The 15,453-nt window shown below is 57.9% G+C and overlaps 1 protein-coding gene across 5 annotated transcripts in view; it reads left to right on the forward strand.

Annotated features, from left to right (window-relative positions):
• The window catches only part of TTC7A (tetratricopeptide repeat domain 7A), a 116,289-nt gene that overhangs the window by 82,047 nt on the left and 18,789 nt on the right, over window positions 1-15,453 (forward strand). For all 5 annotated transcript variants that reach the window (XM_087863372.1, XM_045787928.2, XM_045787929.2 and 2 more), the window contains 3 exons: window positions 7,189-7,305; window positions 10,903-11,000; window positions 12,485-12,619. In XM_087863372.1, the coding sequence (XP_087719498.1) occupies window positions 7,189-7,305; window positions 10,903-11,000; window positions 12,485-12,619 (350 nt within the window). The remainder of the gene's footprint in view (window positions 1-7,188; window positions 7,306-10,902; window positions 11,001-12,484; window positions 12,620-15,453) is intronic.

Here is a 15,453-nt window from a genome sequence, read left to right on the forward strand (position 1 = left end):
CCCCCACCTCCTCCCTGTGGGGGCCCCACGGCTAGACACCCAGCGCACCCCAGTAGACCCTCTGATGGGTAGACCACGGGAGCGGTTTTGTCTATTGCTCTGGAGCGAAGGAGGGACCCCACACGGATGCTGGCGCCTTACAGCCCTCACGCCACTTACCCTGTTTTCTTGTTTGGGTGTGTTTATTTTTTGCTTTTTACAGCCCTCCTACTTGAAAAAACTGGGGAAGCTAGATGGTAGGGCAGACAGCTGGTACAGGGCAGAGCCGGGGCTAGAACCCAGGCCAGGTGGCCGGCTAGACAGCCCTCAGAGGCTTGAACCCCACCAGCTTTGATGACAGTAAGAGAGCAGTGCACCCGGCACGTGCTCTGCGGCGGCCACTGCTCTGAACACTGCACTTGCGTTACGTCCCCCTCTCCTCAGGGACCCGGTGAGGAAGAACAGCCCCCGTTGCTCCCACTTTACACAGGAGGGCCTAAGTAAGCAGCTGTGCGTGACCGGGGCTGGGTACATGATGGCAGGTGGGGCAGACCGGGATTGGGCACTTTATGAAGTGTGAGCCCCCCCAGGTCTCTCTGCACATTTCTTCCAAGGAAGAGCCCTACCCTCACCCTCCAGGTGTACGGATACCGTCATTCACATTTTACCGATACAAAACTAAAGTTCAGAGAAGGTGAAAGGACTTGCCCTGGAGGCCCCACGGCTAGAGGAAGGGAAACCGAGGTTTGGGCATGCAGGATGGGGCCCCCTTCCTGTGTTTCCCCGTGTCCCGTGTGGTGGGCAGACTCTGGCCTCCCGGCCCGGGAGTTAGACTTTCCAGAGGCGTGGCCGCCTGACTCAAAGAATAGCCTGCTTTTTCACTCAATTATGTGTTTTCTGTAAAAATAGAACTCTTCATTAAAACAGCACGGCACAGCCATCAGCCGGAATTACTAATTACTGTCCTTTAAAGAGATAATTCCCCCTTCGGTGCCTTTGCCACACCTGCCGCCATCCCCGCCCCCACCGTGCAGGGCTCCCACAGAGGCCGGGAGCCGGAGGCATGGGGCTGGTGGGACCAGGAAGAATGGACCGTGCCCCGGGGCGCTGCAGCGGCTCTTCCTCGGACTTCCCCCACCCCGGGAACGCCCACAGCTCCCCAGGCCTCCGTGAGTCCTTGTGGCTCAAACTCCCGTTATTCAACAAAGATTCGTTGAGTGACGTTAGGTCAGTCACTGGGGATACAAAGATAAGAAAGACGTGGCCCTGCCAGACACAGGGTCTGCTAGGGAAGACTGGCAGTGATGGCGTGGGCCGAGGAGACCTGTCTTGTGGGGTGGCTGTGCGCCAGGGCTGCCTGTATAGGGCTCTGTTGCCCTTAGTCCTCCCAGCAGCCTTCCTGGGTGGTGCGGTTACTGTCCCGGAGGGGTGAAGGCACCTGCCGGGAGGGTGCTGAGGCGGGGGCGTGTACCTGCTTTGTCCGGTGCCCACAGCTGCTTCAGCACGATGTGCTCCTGTTTGCTGGGGAGCGAACCGCGGGCCAGAGGTGGCCCCGTCAGCTAGACAGCAGTGGCCGTGCTCAGGCGTTTATCGCATGTGCTGAGTGATTTTATAGGGAGCCGTTTCCAGGAACAGGAAAGGGAAAATGTGGTCCCATTGTGCTTGCGACCCACACAGCCCAGGTCCTTCCCTGCAGCCGCCTCTGCTCTGCACATACTCCCTACCACCAGGAGCAGTGCTGGGGGGAGCAGCCAGGGAGGGGATGCAGGAGAGAATGATCTGAGGCTCCTGGAAAGGGGGAATGGACAAGGTGACCTCTGACCCCTGGAGAGTGCTTGCTTAGCTCAAGCCATCTTCACAGAAATATCCCCAATTTACAAAATAATTCTTTTGGAAAATATTTTTTTTTGGAAGGGCTCATGTTCACCCAGTTTCGAGGAGGCTCACCCGAAGATATCTCCTCTTATATAAGTGGGGAAAAATGATTTGTCTTTGCCTCAGATGGGAACAGCTCCAAATCTTAATCCTTTTGACAAATAATTAGCAGGCTGATCCTGCCCCAGGAACAGGGGCCAGGCAGGGCCCAGAAAGCGAAGGAGGAGGAGGCAGCTGCCAGGCTGACCGTGCATTCCACCAAGAATGAGCTCCAGGGGCTGCCCTGGCCCGAGTGGCTGGGCAGGTGGGCAGAAATGCCCTGTGGGAACACCCAGAGACGCCAGCCTCACTGGTCTGCGTCTCTGCCACAGGAGAAGGGCTGGCCCAGAGGCAGACAGACTCCTCAAGGCCGAGGTGCTTCATGGTCCAGCAGGGCTGGCCCTATTCAGGTCAGCCGAGTGCCTGTCTGTGCCCCCAGGATGCCCGCCTTGACCAGAGCACGGCGGTAGATGAGTGTGTAGTAAGGATGGTGGCTTAGGGAGCCCCGAGCCTGGGCATGAGGTGACCAGTGTGGATCACCCAAACTCTGGTGGCGTTCTTAGGGAGGGTGTGAGCTCCTGGGGAGTCACCTTGTGGCCTCACTGGGCCTCCCTACGAGGACCAGGGCACACTTGCCACTTCAGCTGGGCCCAGGACTCCTTCCCGTAGCCTTAGCTGGCTCCCCGCTGGGGTGGGACAGAGCACATGGTGTGTTTACGTGGACTCTTGCTCCTTCCTCTTCCCCAGAGAGAACACTCACTTTCACATCGTCTTCGGATGCAAGGCGTGGGAAGGGCCTTCGGTCCTGTTAGACCTCGGTGTTTATTTCACATGGGCCTCCACAGCTTCACAAACAGGAATGTGCTTGCAAGGGGGCTTAGGGCCACGGCTGCTTCACCTGGACCTAGTCGGCCGGGCTTAGTCTGTCCCCTCCCATCCCTTCCTTTCCTACACCCTTCTTGAGTCCCAGGAGCCGCGAGGAAGACTGCCTGCCTTGCCAGACGGGCCACAGAGGTCAGGGGCTTTCTGAGAGCCTTCCAAGGCACGAGGCCTCGAAACCGCTTTTCCGGGTCTGCTAGGCCTGCCGTTTCGGGGCAGGAGTCCCTTCCCCCAGCCTCAACGCAGGCCTGTGCTTGAGGACTGAGTGCAGCTGTGCATTTCTCAGCCGCTGCATGCGGGTCACTGCAGTTCATGTGGTGGCAGACGTCACTCCCACTTCACTGGAACCTGCGACATGCCCTGCTGGGTGACAGTGGAGCTGGGACTTTGGCTCGGGTTTCTCACTCCGCTCTGAACGACATCACCGTGCAGGGTCAGCAGTGTGGCCGTTCCTGTCCCAGAGTGGTTGCTCAGGTGTGAGAGGGCCTGTAGATGCACATATTCCGGCCCTTCCTGTCTCGGGACACTCCCTGGTTGTACTTCTGGCTCTGCCCTGGTGACTGTCCTCCGGGATGAAGACCGCGAGTCCTGAGGAGCCGCACACCTTCATGTCCTGCCCAGAACTCCCCCGCTCCTCCCCAGGCCCGTGGAACTTGGCAGCTAAAAACGGACTCGGCCAGCGCTTCGCTTGTTGGGAGGCACTGTAACCCACTCCAGTGATGAGGCACCGAGCGAACACATCCCTCCCTCCTTCCTAACGAGGGCCCAGCAGTGGGAAGCGGGGGCGTCAGAAATCAGCTCTGATTTCACACGGATTGCGAGACCCTGAGCGTGGCCAGATGGTTGTAACAACACGTATCTTCACAGAACTAAGCAGACAGTGTGCGCTCAGCTCCGTGTGGGCCCCGGAGAGGCGGGGAGGACCCTGACGTGGCGGGAAGCAGGGCCCTGGCCGACGAGGCCTTGCCGTCCAGGTGGGGGTGCATGGCAGGACGCAGGACAAGATGCATGGTGGTTTTACCATCTGTAGGCAGGACTGGCCACAGACTGTTTCTGGATTATCTGAATTTAAAATGCTTGATAGGAATGTATCTTCGTGATTAAACTCATAAGCCTATGTGGCCAAAAGATACATAAATAATCTATGTAAATAATATCTAGAGATACAGAGCGTGTAATTAAGTGCTAAGACTCCTGAGTGATCAGAGAAGGGCAGGGGTGGTCATGCTGGGGCTTCTCTGAGGAGGGACTACAACCACTAAGTTAGAATAGTGGGCTTTTTTAGAGTCTCAGACTCCTTTCTTCAAATGACATTTTAGATTCATTTGGTATATGAAACAGGCCTGCCAGCGGCTGGGCTGGTTGAAGGGGTGGGGAGCCCAAGCTTGCCGCCTGCATCCCCCGGCCCCCATGGCCAACAGCTTCCCTGAGGCCCTGCCTGGAAGCACCGTGTTCGGTGAGGCTCCGGCGTGTTGCGTGGGCTAGGAAGTGTTGCCCACCAGCCACAGTGGCACATCGGTGCTCAGCCAGCTCCTCGTACTGTTGTGGGAGGAACCAGGCCACCCGTGTGTCTTGGCACACAGGATAGAGAGGGAGCCCTGTACTGCGAAAGAGGAGGGGAGGGGAGGGAGTCCAGCAGCGAATTAGAGGCATGCCAGCAGGTGTGCAGGTGACCAAGTCCGACATAGTGAAGACTATCCTGGAGGGGCGTGTGTACAGCCCCCATGCGGACACACGGGAAGTCAGAGGGTGACATCTGCTTAGGAGCTGGCCGGAAGTTGGAGAGGAAGGGTGAGTCCAGCAAGGGCGATGACTGCAGCAGGGCACGGATGAGTCCAGGAGGCTGTCCCCCAGTTCAGGTTGCTGCTAATGCCCACATGAGCAGCTCACGGGTGCCCAAGGGCATCGGGAGGAGTGGCAGGAATGGAAGGTCATGGCACAAAGGCATTTGAATTGATGTCAGAGACAGTCTGGGCAGGGTTCTTTGTCGAGGAAGATCCCTCCTGGCAGTGCTCAGCGGTGAGACTAAGGAAATCTCAGGAGCCCATCTGGAGCCTCCCAGGATCCAGGATCCGGGAGTGAAGGATCCGACCAGAGGGTGACTGCCTGTTGGAGCGCTTGCCCCAGCCCAGAAAGGATGTGGTTTGGTTGAGAAATTCCGCGCTGGGTCACTCACGCTAATGGAATGTCAGCAGCCGCGAGGATAACAGCCTGTGTTGGTAGAAGTCACTGTCTGCCAGCTCAGCTTGCAGCCACTTCTGTTCTAGGCACGTTGTGTGGTCGGGTCTGCCACTCGTGCTGGCCCTCAGGGACGCAGGGAGCAGGAGGGGGAAAGGGGCCTAGCAGAGAGGAGCTGAAGAGGAGGCATGCGGGGGACATGGGGTGCCGGGGAGCACTTCGGGGCTGGTCTGCCTGGGGAACTGTCCCGGGAACCAGCCTAGCCCGGCCCTGAGTGGCCCCGCCTGGGTGTTCCCCATGTCTGCAGGAAGGGGTTTCACTCCTCATAACAGCTGCTCCAGCCTCTGGTCCCCCCTTCCCAACGCTTCACCTCTCTCCCCCAACTCCCAGTGCTGCCCCACCCCAGCCGCCTTTTCATCACACACCAGCCCAACAAGATACCTTATCGCCACCCTCCTTGCGCTGAGTCTGACCCACCTGACTATCACTCAATGATCAGCACCTGGTTATCTGGGCGCTTTGTCATTTTTAGCACCAGTTGTTACCTTGAAGGTGGAAATTGTGTCTTCTACTCCAGATTTCCTAAAGCAGGGGCTTCTATTACTTGTGAAGTGTTGGACCCTTCGAGAATCCGGGAGGGGAGAGTAGGGATGGCAGGGCCAGTTTTCCCCAGCAGCTGCCCACCAGGATGCAAAGACCACATTCCTGCCCAGGCCTGTGCAGCCCACACTGTGGAGACCATGCTTTCTGCCCTCGGGACCTTGTAGGCCAACCAGGCCATTCATTAGTAGATGTTCTGAGAAGGGCACAAGGCATCCTGAGCGTCTGGGAAGGCAGAATTTAAGGTCAGACTTGAGAGGGGATGAACATGGAGAGGTGAGGCTGGATGGGGTGGAGGGGCTCCGAGTGAGGGAGAGGGTCAGAGGGGAAAGCTCCCAGTCCAAGGCTGGCCTCCCCATACAGTGCCTGCAGCCTCAGATCACAGGACGCGTGCTGTCTGGATGCAGGACTCAGCCTGTCCGAGGGCCTGTGTGCCAAGTTCAGATGGGCCAGCAGAGCCACCAGGCAGTGATCAAGTACAGGGCCTGACATCATGTGCGTTTGTGCAACAGCGATGCCGGGATGAAAAGGGCCTTACTGCTCAGCACCCGGTGAGAACCAGAGTCACAGCCTTGTTTGGGCCTCAGTGGCTCAGTCAAGTTCACATGCTGCCCAGACAGCTGGTGCGCATCAGTGCGGCTGGCAGGACCCACGGTAGAAAGAACGCGGTACTTCATAGCCGGTAGTAAACTGCCACTGCCTTGCATTTCCTAAGTGTCCGCGGCTGCCTTGACCCTCTCTCCCCCAGGACCCCAGTACTCCCCGATAACCGAAGGGCCAACACCTGGCACAGCAGGATGCCCAAGCCCCCACCCTCATTCTGATGGGCGGTGCTCTGATGGCCTCTGCTGTGTCCGGGGCAGAGGGAGGAAGCCCCCTCCTGCGGTCCTGCCTTCCGGTGGGGCCAGCGCCTGTTTTCTCCTCCCAGCCTCCATCAGGGCCACAGCTCCACATCCCACACCGTCCTGACCTCAGAGGACTCCCAGTTTTCAGGTTGAAAGAGATTCTGAAGTTGCTCTCTCCCTTGCAGAGTGACTGTGTTCTAAATGGTGACCGGATAGGATCTGGTGGCACTTTAATCCTATAGCACATATAAGGGGAGCTGGCTATTTTAGGAAATCCAGTGAAGAATTCTTTGATGAAGTAGCACGTGACTGGTGACTGTCCTCATGTATCCAGGGTCAGGAAGCAGTCTGCAGTTCAACTGAGGAGATGTTAATTGAGCATTTACTGTGTGCCGGCAAGGTCTAAAGCAGCACTCTGCCCTTAGGGGACCTTTCTTTGCCAGTTCCTTGCTTAGCTTTATTCCTTGATTAAGAGTTGCCTTCTGGGTCTGTCTCTTGCGGACAGGGCCCCCAGGGCCCTGTGGGGCTTGTAAATACGAGGATGGCCACATGTTCCTTGGGGACAGTACGTACTGAGGGTGTGGGTAGGAGGAGCAAACAAAGCGAGACTCATAGCCACACTTGACAGTGCTTCAGAGGCTGGGGCAGGAGAGTCTATGACCGGGGGCCAAGTGAATGAGGGGGACCGGCAGAATGGTGGGGCGGAATCCCTTGGGGTCCTAGCCTGGGAGGAGAGCCGGGGGAAAGGGCGCCCTCGCAGGGCCATGCTAACTGCCGCCGTCACCCCCCGCAGCCTGATGTTCACCAAGGTGAAGCTGGAGCAGGTGCTGAAAGGCCCGGAGGAAGCCCTCGTGACCTGCAGACAAATGCTGAGGCTGTGGCAGACCCTGTACAGCTTCTCCCAGATGGGGTGAGTGGGGTCATGCTCTCTGCGGCTGCCCGGGGGGTGGGGGGGGTGGATGCCACACGGGCCGGGTGGTGGTTGCCAAGGCAACAGCCCACAGCCCTGCAGCCATGATGCCTGGGGGTGGTGACGGAATTTGAATCAGAGTGTGCTACTTACTGCTCCCAGGGCCTTTTACATCCGTTGGCTAATTTTAACCTTTTGACAACCTTCTGTGAGGACAGAAAGAACCTGCTTGGGAAGCGGAAGTTCAGAGAAGTAAGAAGGAAGTCCTGATTGAGCGGTGGACCAGGCGCTGGGATTACCGCTCATCTCTTAAACACTGTCAGATTTTATTCTCAGCCCAGGAGGGAAACTAAGACTCCGAGATCTTATAGAATTTGCCAGAGTCACTCACCTGGTAAATGGCAGTGCTGGAACTTGAACCTGGGTCACCCGAGTGCCAGCCCTCCTGAGCCCATTGCTTCTTCCTGGCCCCATTTGGAAGCTAGGAGGAGGAAGCTGAATTCCTGAAGGGCCTGCCCCGCCCATCCCCCCCCCCCCCCCCGCAACTCACCCACCATCCTCCCGCCCCACTCACCCAACGTCTTTCCCCTGACTCACCCACCATCTCCTACCATAGTCCCCAGCCTGGGCTCCAGGTTTTTCCTGGGCCAGAGTAGGCACTCTTGTCTGGGTTGAAGATGCTGGAAGTCTTTGCTCAGATCCCCTCGGACACTGTGTAGCCCAAAGCAGAAAAGGGCTTTGTGCCAGGCAGGTCTTGGGCGTCCTCCTTCTCCTCTGGTGCTCGCTCCCTGCCCTCCCCTGAAATTCCTGGCTGTGTCATCTCCTGGAAGACCCCCCTCTAGTAGATGTGTTTGCATTTTCACAGGGACTCTGGGAGACCAGAAGGCTTTCACAGTCCCCAGAGGCATGTCTCTCTATTGGTGAGACTTACAGAGGAGGGCCAGGATAATCCAACTGGGTTAAAACCCTTGGGCAAAGTAGGGTCTGTCTCTGTCTGAAGGCCTTTGACAGGCCTGGGAGATTCCAGGGCAGAGCAGGACCCAGTGAGTGGAAGCTGCCAGAAGGAGGCTTTGGGGTGAGGGACTTTTCAGAAAGGGAATGGGGAGCTGTCTGGTAGCTGGGTGATGTGGGGGTGAGGCCCAGACTCCGGTGTGAGCAGGACCTGCCCTGAGATGCCCCTTGCTTAGCCACTCACTGGCTGCAGCCACTTGGGCAGGTCCACAGTCTGGCTCCCCTTACGGAGAGGAGCTGCCCTTGGAGGTGGCAGGGACTTCCTCTTGGCTGGATGGCTGGCTGCCTGCTCATCCAGGCGGTCTTGGCAGGCCCCTCGGAGCTGTGGCCCCGTCTCCCGGCATGCGGGCCCTCCCTGTGCCTCCCCTCCAGGCAGCAGATCTGTGGGGTTGCCCCGTGTTCTCGCAGGGGCTGGGGCTGTAGGTTCACGCTGGGGTCATTTTAAGTCACCACCCACACACTCATCTCTAATAGGAGGGCCCAGTGGAGCTCCTCCTCGGTTCCCTAAGCACCTCTTTTGGGGAACCTCCCATAGCGCCCCACCTAGGGCGGGGTAGGGCTCAGCCAGGCCAACTATCTGAAGGCAAATTGCTAGGACCAGAAGGCAGGATCCCATACCCTCCTGGCTTTCCCCAGAATAGGGGGCGGTCTTTCTGAACCTGGAGATACCAAGCAGAAACTAGGATTTGTAAAATCTGGTTTGGGGCAGCTGAGGCCAGAGGCCAGAATGTCTGGCCTACCGGCCCCACCCAGGCGCCCTCCTTCCTCTGCTCCTCTGCTCCTTCCTCTGCTCCTCCTGGGCCAGCCCACACCTCCCAGCCCCCCGCCCCCAGAGCCTTCCTTCGTGGAGCCTGCAGTCACCCAGCCTTCTACACTTCCCCTCAACCCTCTTGAACTAGATCTAAGTGCTTATCATGGACTCTCCTCCCCACAGCCCCCCCCCCGCCCCCCACCACCAGGTTCTTCAGGGCAGGAGTGATGCTGTGTGTTGACCTAGACCCAGGTGGCAAAAGTCCCTGAGATGGGCTGTTTCTGGAGCCCTAGGAGTGTCCCCGTCAGGGGCTGGGAGGGCAGGTGGGACAAGAAGCTCTCTGCGCCTGCCACCTGCCCGTGTTGCCTCCTGTACTCCTCACGGAGACCTCGTGAGCCTGACCTCCCCTGCTTCTTACTGCACACGATAAGCAGGATGAGAAAACTAAGAATGGCTAAGTAGCTTTGCCAAGGGCCACACAGCCGAGGAGGGATGGCCCGTGTCCTTGGGTCTTCCGCACTGCACCCTGGTGCCTCCCGACAGTGGAAGAGGGTGGGGAGGAAAGGCACCAACCTGACCCACTGTGTTTTGTGGGTGGTTTCCTCTGATGTGTGCCCGATGGCCGTGCACCCGCAGGCGCAAGTTCAGGCCCGTGTGAGCCTGAGTTAAAGCGGCAAGGGTGGGGCCCTGGCATTCTTGGTTGGACCATGGTCTGGGCACCCCAGTGAAAGGAAGAGGCCTCTGGCCCCAGGCTGGACTTACTTGCCTTCTCTCCTGCCATTTCCACCTTGGCCTTCCTCTAAGCTTTCCCCAGTCGGCAGGTTCCAGGGCGATGCCAGAAGTGGGCAGGGGTGGCTGCTGGGGGTATGTGTGCCCCAGAATGGGCACAATGGGCTGCACAGCCTTTCCGAGCTGGTGTCCCCCCCACCTCCCACTCAGAGCAAAGAGCAACCTCTCTAGCAGTGTGGGAGCTGCAGGGACCTGGGGAGATTACCATGCTTGTTTATCTGCCACCCCTGCCCCCCCCCCCCGGCTCTTCTGGGGCCACCCTGGTAGCCCAAGGTAGGTTGCCTGAGGCCGAGTGGCGTCTGGGGCTTCCTTCCGTGGGCTGGGGGCTGGGGGCATTGCTGGTGGCCCGTGAAGACTAAGCGTTCCTTGGAAGCCAGACCGTGATGCCTGCTCTGTGTCTGGCACTCTGCTAGACATTGTGAGGGCAGCAAAAGGTAGCAAAGTCCTCCTGTTGGCCTGGGGAGCTCCTAGCATCACACACTTCAGAGGAGGGTTTCTAACCCACGTGCTGCTGGATCCATGCTGACGGAGGGCAAGGGAGGAGGCAGCCGGGAGGGGCACAGCAGCCGGGAGGGGCACTGGGCTGATTCTAAAGGATGGAGGGTTTTGGGTGGACCAGAAGAACAGCAAGAATATTCTTGGTGGCAGCATGAGCAAATAGTAGCCGTGGGGACGAAATGTGGTGGTATTTAGGAATAGCGGGGAGACTGACGTCCCCACAGGCACACAGTGGCAGTGTATGTGTGTGTATGTGTGTGTGTGTGTGTGTGTGTGTGTGTGTGTGTGTGTGTGCGTATGTGTATACATGTGCTGGGGATTCACAGCATGTCAGTGTAGCTGCTAGAGTGAGCCAGATTCTAGAACCCCAAGCCTGAGCTCTAGTCTCTTCTGCCACTCTGGTGGTCTCCATCCTTCCTACTGGTCCCAGCTTTGACTCAGTTCCCAGGCCTAAACTGTCAGCCCCAGAGCCTACCTGGCATAAGCCTCCCTTATTCTCCCTGCCAGCCCTCCACCTCACCGGGGCCTGGCCTTCCTTTGCCTTTCAGAGGCCTGGAAAAGGATGGGAGCCTCGGCGAGGGCGTCCCCCTGAAGAAGCAGAGCGGCATGCACCTGACTCTGCCCGATGCCCATGATGCAGACTCCGGTAAGAACTAGCCCGTGGTCAGCCGTCCATGGGGTCCACAGCTCACTCTCCCAGCCTGAGCACGAACAGGGAGAGTGGCATCTGCCCGGCCTGGCCAAACCCACCCCCCAGAGCCTGGTGCTGAGGAGCTAAGGAGCTGCCTCCAGGCACCGTTCTGGCACCTTCCCACCCATCCTGCTCTGGAGTGGGAAGTGAGCAGCTGGAGCAGGCAGGGGAAGGACCCTGCGTCCTGGGCGAGGGTGCAGAGAGGAGAGCCAGGGCAGGGAGATGGCTGTGGAGCCTAGAAACCGTCTCCCCCGAGGCTAAGCTCAAGGCCAGGGTCTACCTGAAGTGTCCTTAGTAGACGGAGTCAAGTAGGATGGAATGAGCTGAGCTTCAGTTTACAGCGAAGCCCAGAGTGGACTGTTTCAAGTGAGGGCCTGATGAAAGTGGAATGGCCCAGGCGCAGGAGAAAGAACTAGTCACGGGAACGGAGCGTCAGGGAGGTGTATTTAGTGGCATTGCTCATTCTGTCTGCCTCTGTGGACCTGAGCCGATCACACCTTTGCTGTCCCTGATGGAGCTGGATTGCCCGTGCCGAGCCCCGCACCTGACTTAGAGGCACGTCCGAGGGGCACTGGGCTGACTGTGGAGCTGCTGACTCCAAAGAGGGGACGGGGAAGGAGGGCCCGGCACCCTTGCAGTGAAGGGGGGACGAACCACGAACAAACGATTAGCGCTGCACGTGGGCTCGTCCTAGAAACAGAAACCATCTGTGGAGTGCCCCGCGGGCTGCCGAGTTCATCTGGGGGGGGACCGTGCTCACATTCCACCTGCACAGGAAGTGTAAATGTCGACGGCTTGTAGATCCTAGGCAGGGACCCGAGTCACCCAGAACTGCCACGGGGGAGGCTCTGCAGAGGGCACAGGGTCCGGCCTGAGCCGCTGCCCGAGGCTTCGGTGCGGCGCAGCCTCAGATGGGACCTTCTTGTAGGAGAAACGATAATATGCACCTGTGAAAACAGAAAGCCACGAGAGCAGAAGGGAGAAGAGAAAAATTCTCATTTCACCACCCAGACCTTCATAATGGCCTTTCAGACCTTTCTCCCAGGCCCCTATTTCTTCCCTAGAAAAATGTCATTGTGCCCTTTCTCAGCTTTTTTTTCCCCTAACCGTATGCCGTGAACATCCTTCTGCACCTGTCTCCCTATTTCTGTGCCATTAGTGTGATGGCCTCAGGGTCTTGGGTGATTCTACCCGCACATATTTTCAGTCACTCCCTGTTGTTGGACATTCAGGTCATTTCTGGTTTCAGTATTACAGACGCCTTTGCCAACACTCAGGACTATCTTCCTTAGTGAAGACTCCTAGGAGCGGGCTTACTGCCCGGGTGCCCCTCCTAAGCGCCTCATCCCAGCCGTGGCTGAGGGTCCAAGGAGGGCTCGTCCCGGTGCGTCCGTCAGCTGGTTTGCGACCACTCAGCCGCCTCCCCTCTTGCTCTGCAGGCTCCCGGCGGGCGTCATCCATCGCAGCCTCCCGGCTGGAGGAGGCCATGTCAGAGCTGACTGTGCCCAGCTCCGTCCTGAAGCAGGGCCCCATGCAGCTGTGGACCACACTGGAACAGATCTGGCTCCAGGCTGGTGAGTGTCCCTGGCCCCAGTGACAGCCACCCGCCCGCCTGCCTGCAGGCCTCTCGAGGGCATGTGGGGTGGTGAAGGCCCCTGACAAGGCCTACATAGACTGCAGTACTCATGGAAGGGCCTGGGGATCAGGAACCTGGAGCTCTTTGCCCATCTCTCCCCTAGTTCTAGCTCTTTCTTCTTTGCTTGGCCTAAGAAGAGTCACTTCATCTGTCTGGCTGTGGGTTTCCTTCCCCACCACATGGGGACAGGGCCTGCCTGCCTGCCTCAGGGAGGCTCTCTGGCAGCAAATACAAATGTAAGAAAATTGGAGGAAAAACCACACAGATGGATAGCCTTCCTAGTCTCAAAGACAGGCCCCGTCCCTCCTCCTTACCCTCCCTCTCCTGAGTAAAACTAGTTAGTAAAACCAGCTCAAGCCCCAGAGAGCTCACAGAATTGCTGGAGAAGAGGTGAGGTCTGGTGGCATAGTTCAGCGATGGCAGAGGGCTGGTAACGCTGAGGTGGCCATTCAGGTGACAGTCCCTCTTGATAGGTAACTGGCACCACTGCACCGTGGAATGTGAGGGTCAGTTACTGTGGGGGACACAGAGAGCTTCAGGATCCCATAGGGCTGGGTTCTCCTGCCAGCCCCCTACTGCCCGCCCTGATCTAAAATGAGCTCGTGAGCAAAGTGGTCAGTGCCGTGTGGGGCACATAATAGGTGCTCAGTGAAGCTCCTCCCCTGTTTTCTGGTTACCCTGACAGGTGTCCATCTCTCCCGAGGGGCTGGCACCTACAGCCCCCCAGGGGAGACGCAGAAGAGACTGCAGGTAGAAAGTTCCTGAGCTGAGCGGACATTGCAAGTCATTGCAAGTCAGAGGCAGAAAGTGGTTCACTGGGGATCTGAGGCTTCCCGCTGCCTGGACTTCACATAAGGCCCCATTAGCATGCAGTACTCCCCCTACTCTCCCACCACAGCTTCTTTACTCTGGGGGGAGAAATTGGACCAGCATGCACAGGCTAAACAGGGAAGCATGTTCATAACGCCAACAGCGCCCCAGTTAGCATATCAGGGTCCCTTAGGCGGCCAGGGGTGTGTAAGGGGCATGCTCACCAGCCAGCTTGTTGCATCCTAAGGAGCAAGAGGAATGTTGAAACTCCGAGGGATATGAAGCAAGCCTCCCCTTAGGCAAAGAGCCCCCTGTCTTCTTCGAAGACATGGAGCCAGCACGGCTCCCTAGGGGCATGCCAGAGCCCCCGCCGCTCCACGTGCCAGGGTAGGAGGCTGCGCCCTCACTGGGCCTTTACCACGTGTCCCCAGTAATGCGGTGATCAGATCCGGGGGGCTGTGCGTTGCCTGCTCTGGGGCTCCCAGGCCTTTATTCTATTGATACGCACTATCTACCACCATCAGCAAATGAACACGTTTTGCATTTCACAAGCCTGCTTTCCATTGCTCAAGGGTGCTGCTTTATGCTCAGGGTACTAGTATGTTCTGGTAACTCCGGGGAAGGTTAACTCATTGGCCTTCCTGAAGCTTGTAATCAGGCTTGGGAATAATCAGTATAAATACATGCCCCTCAGTAACTTGCACATTAGCCTCTCTCGTCTGGACATTAGCCTAGATATTCAGCCCCCAGAGAACTCTGGGAACAAAACCTGAATGCTTTGAATGTGGTGCGGGGGGAAGGGTTGGGCCGTGTGGCATTGGGAGGCAGGTTTGGGTGTGTGTGACTGATCCAAAATGGCAGTGACTTCTGCAAGGTAGACGTTTTGTTGTCCTTTTGTAAAAGTTCAGAGATGGTGCCCTTGACTGGGATGACAGCTCTGCTCTCCTGGTCCAGGGCCCTAGGTTCCTTCCATTTTGTTGGCTCTGCTCTCTGTGGGGTGTCACTCTCACCCCTGTGACCCATCATGGCTCTTCATCATGTTCACCTTCCGAGGCATAACCAGGGAGAGCAGAAGAAGGGGACACCCCCTCTCTGTAAGGACATATTTTGAAAATTGCATACATCAGTCCCCATCATGATCCATTGGCCAGAACTTAGTCACATGACCACACCTAGCTGCAAAGGACTCTGGGAAGTGTCACTGTCCTGGTTGTCCATATGGCCCATGGAAAATCAGGGGCTCTGTCATTATTGGAGAAAGAGAGAAGAGACTGAGGGACAGCTGCCACAGCCAGAAAGGGAAGTAAGAAAGCGTCCCAGGTTTCCCCTCTGAGCACGGGAGGGTTCCGGAGCAGTCTGCGCTCCATAAGCTGTTGGTGTCAGCAGCAAGCATGTGCCAAGCACATACTGAATGAAGGGCTGCCAGGACCAAATCACCGAGGCACAAACTTCTCCCTAACCTCACCCCCGACCTGAGTCAGGCTCAGAGTATCGTCACCAGCGTCCCCACCCCCACCCACCCGCCTAACGATCCCAGCAGCTGCAGCAAATGTGCAGGAACGGAAAACATCCTCCTTTTTCATTTTGGAAGGAGCTCATCCCCCAGCTTTCGTTCAGGATGAATTACACCCGGGCCGCTGCAGCTCCATCAGTACCCGCCTTTGGTTGCACGACGGTACCCTTCCTCTCCCAGCTCTTGTCCTCCTCCCTGCTCTCTCCAGGCCTCCGTCCCTTTCCAGTCAGAGGTGACAAGCATCACAGGGCGCTGCCACTTGAGAGATGCGTTCCAGGAACGTTGCCTCTTTGGCAGCGGGTCCGTGTGACAGTGGGCGAGGTACGAAGCCTCCCAATGCCCCCGGATCCTGCGTGTCGAGCGGTGCCTTTTGGAAGAGCAAGAGGGCCCACCTCCCTCTCTCCCTACAGCTCATGTCTCTGGGAGCTAACAGTGTGCTGGCGGGGGGA

Source organism: Ursus americanus, chromosome 7 (assembly GCF_024610735.1).
Source record: "Ursus americanus isolate L20-20 chromosome 7, mUrsAme1.1.p, whole genome shotgun sequence".
NCBI lineage: Eukaryota > Metazoa > Chordata > Mammalia > Carnivora > Ursidae > Ursus > Ursus americanus.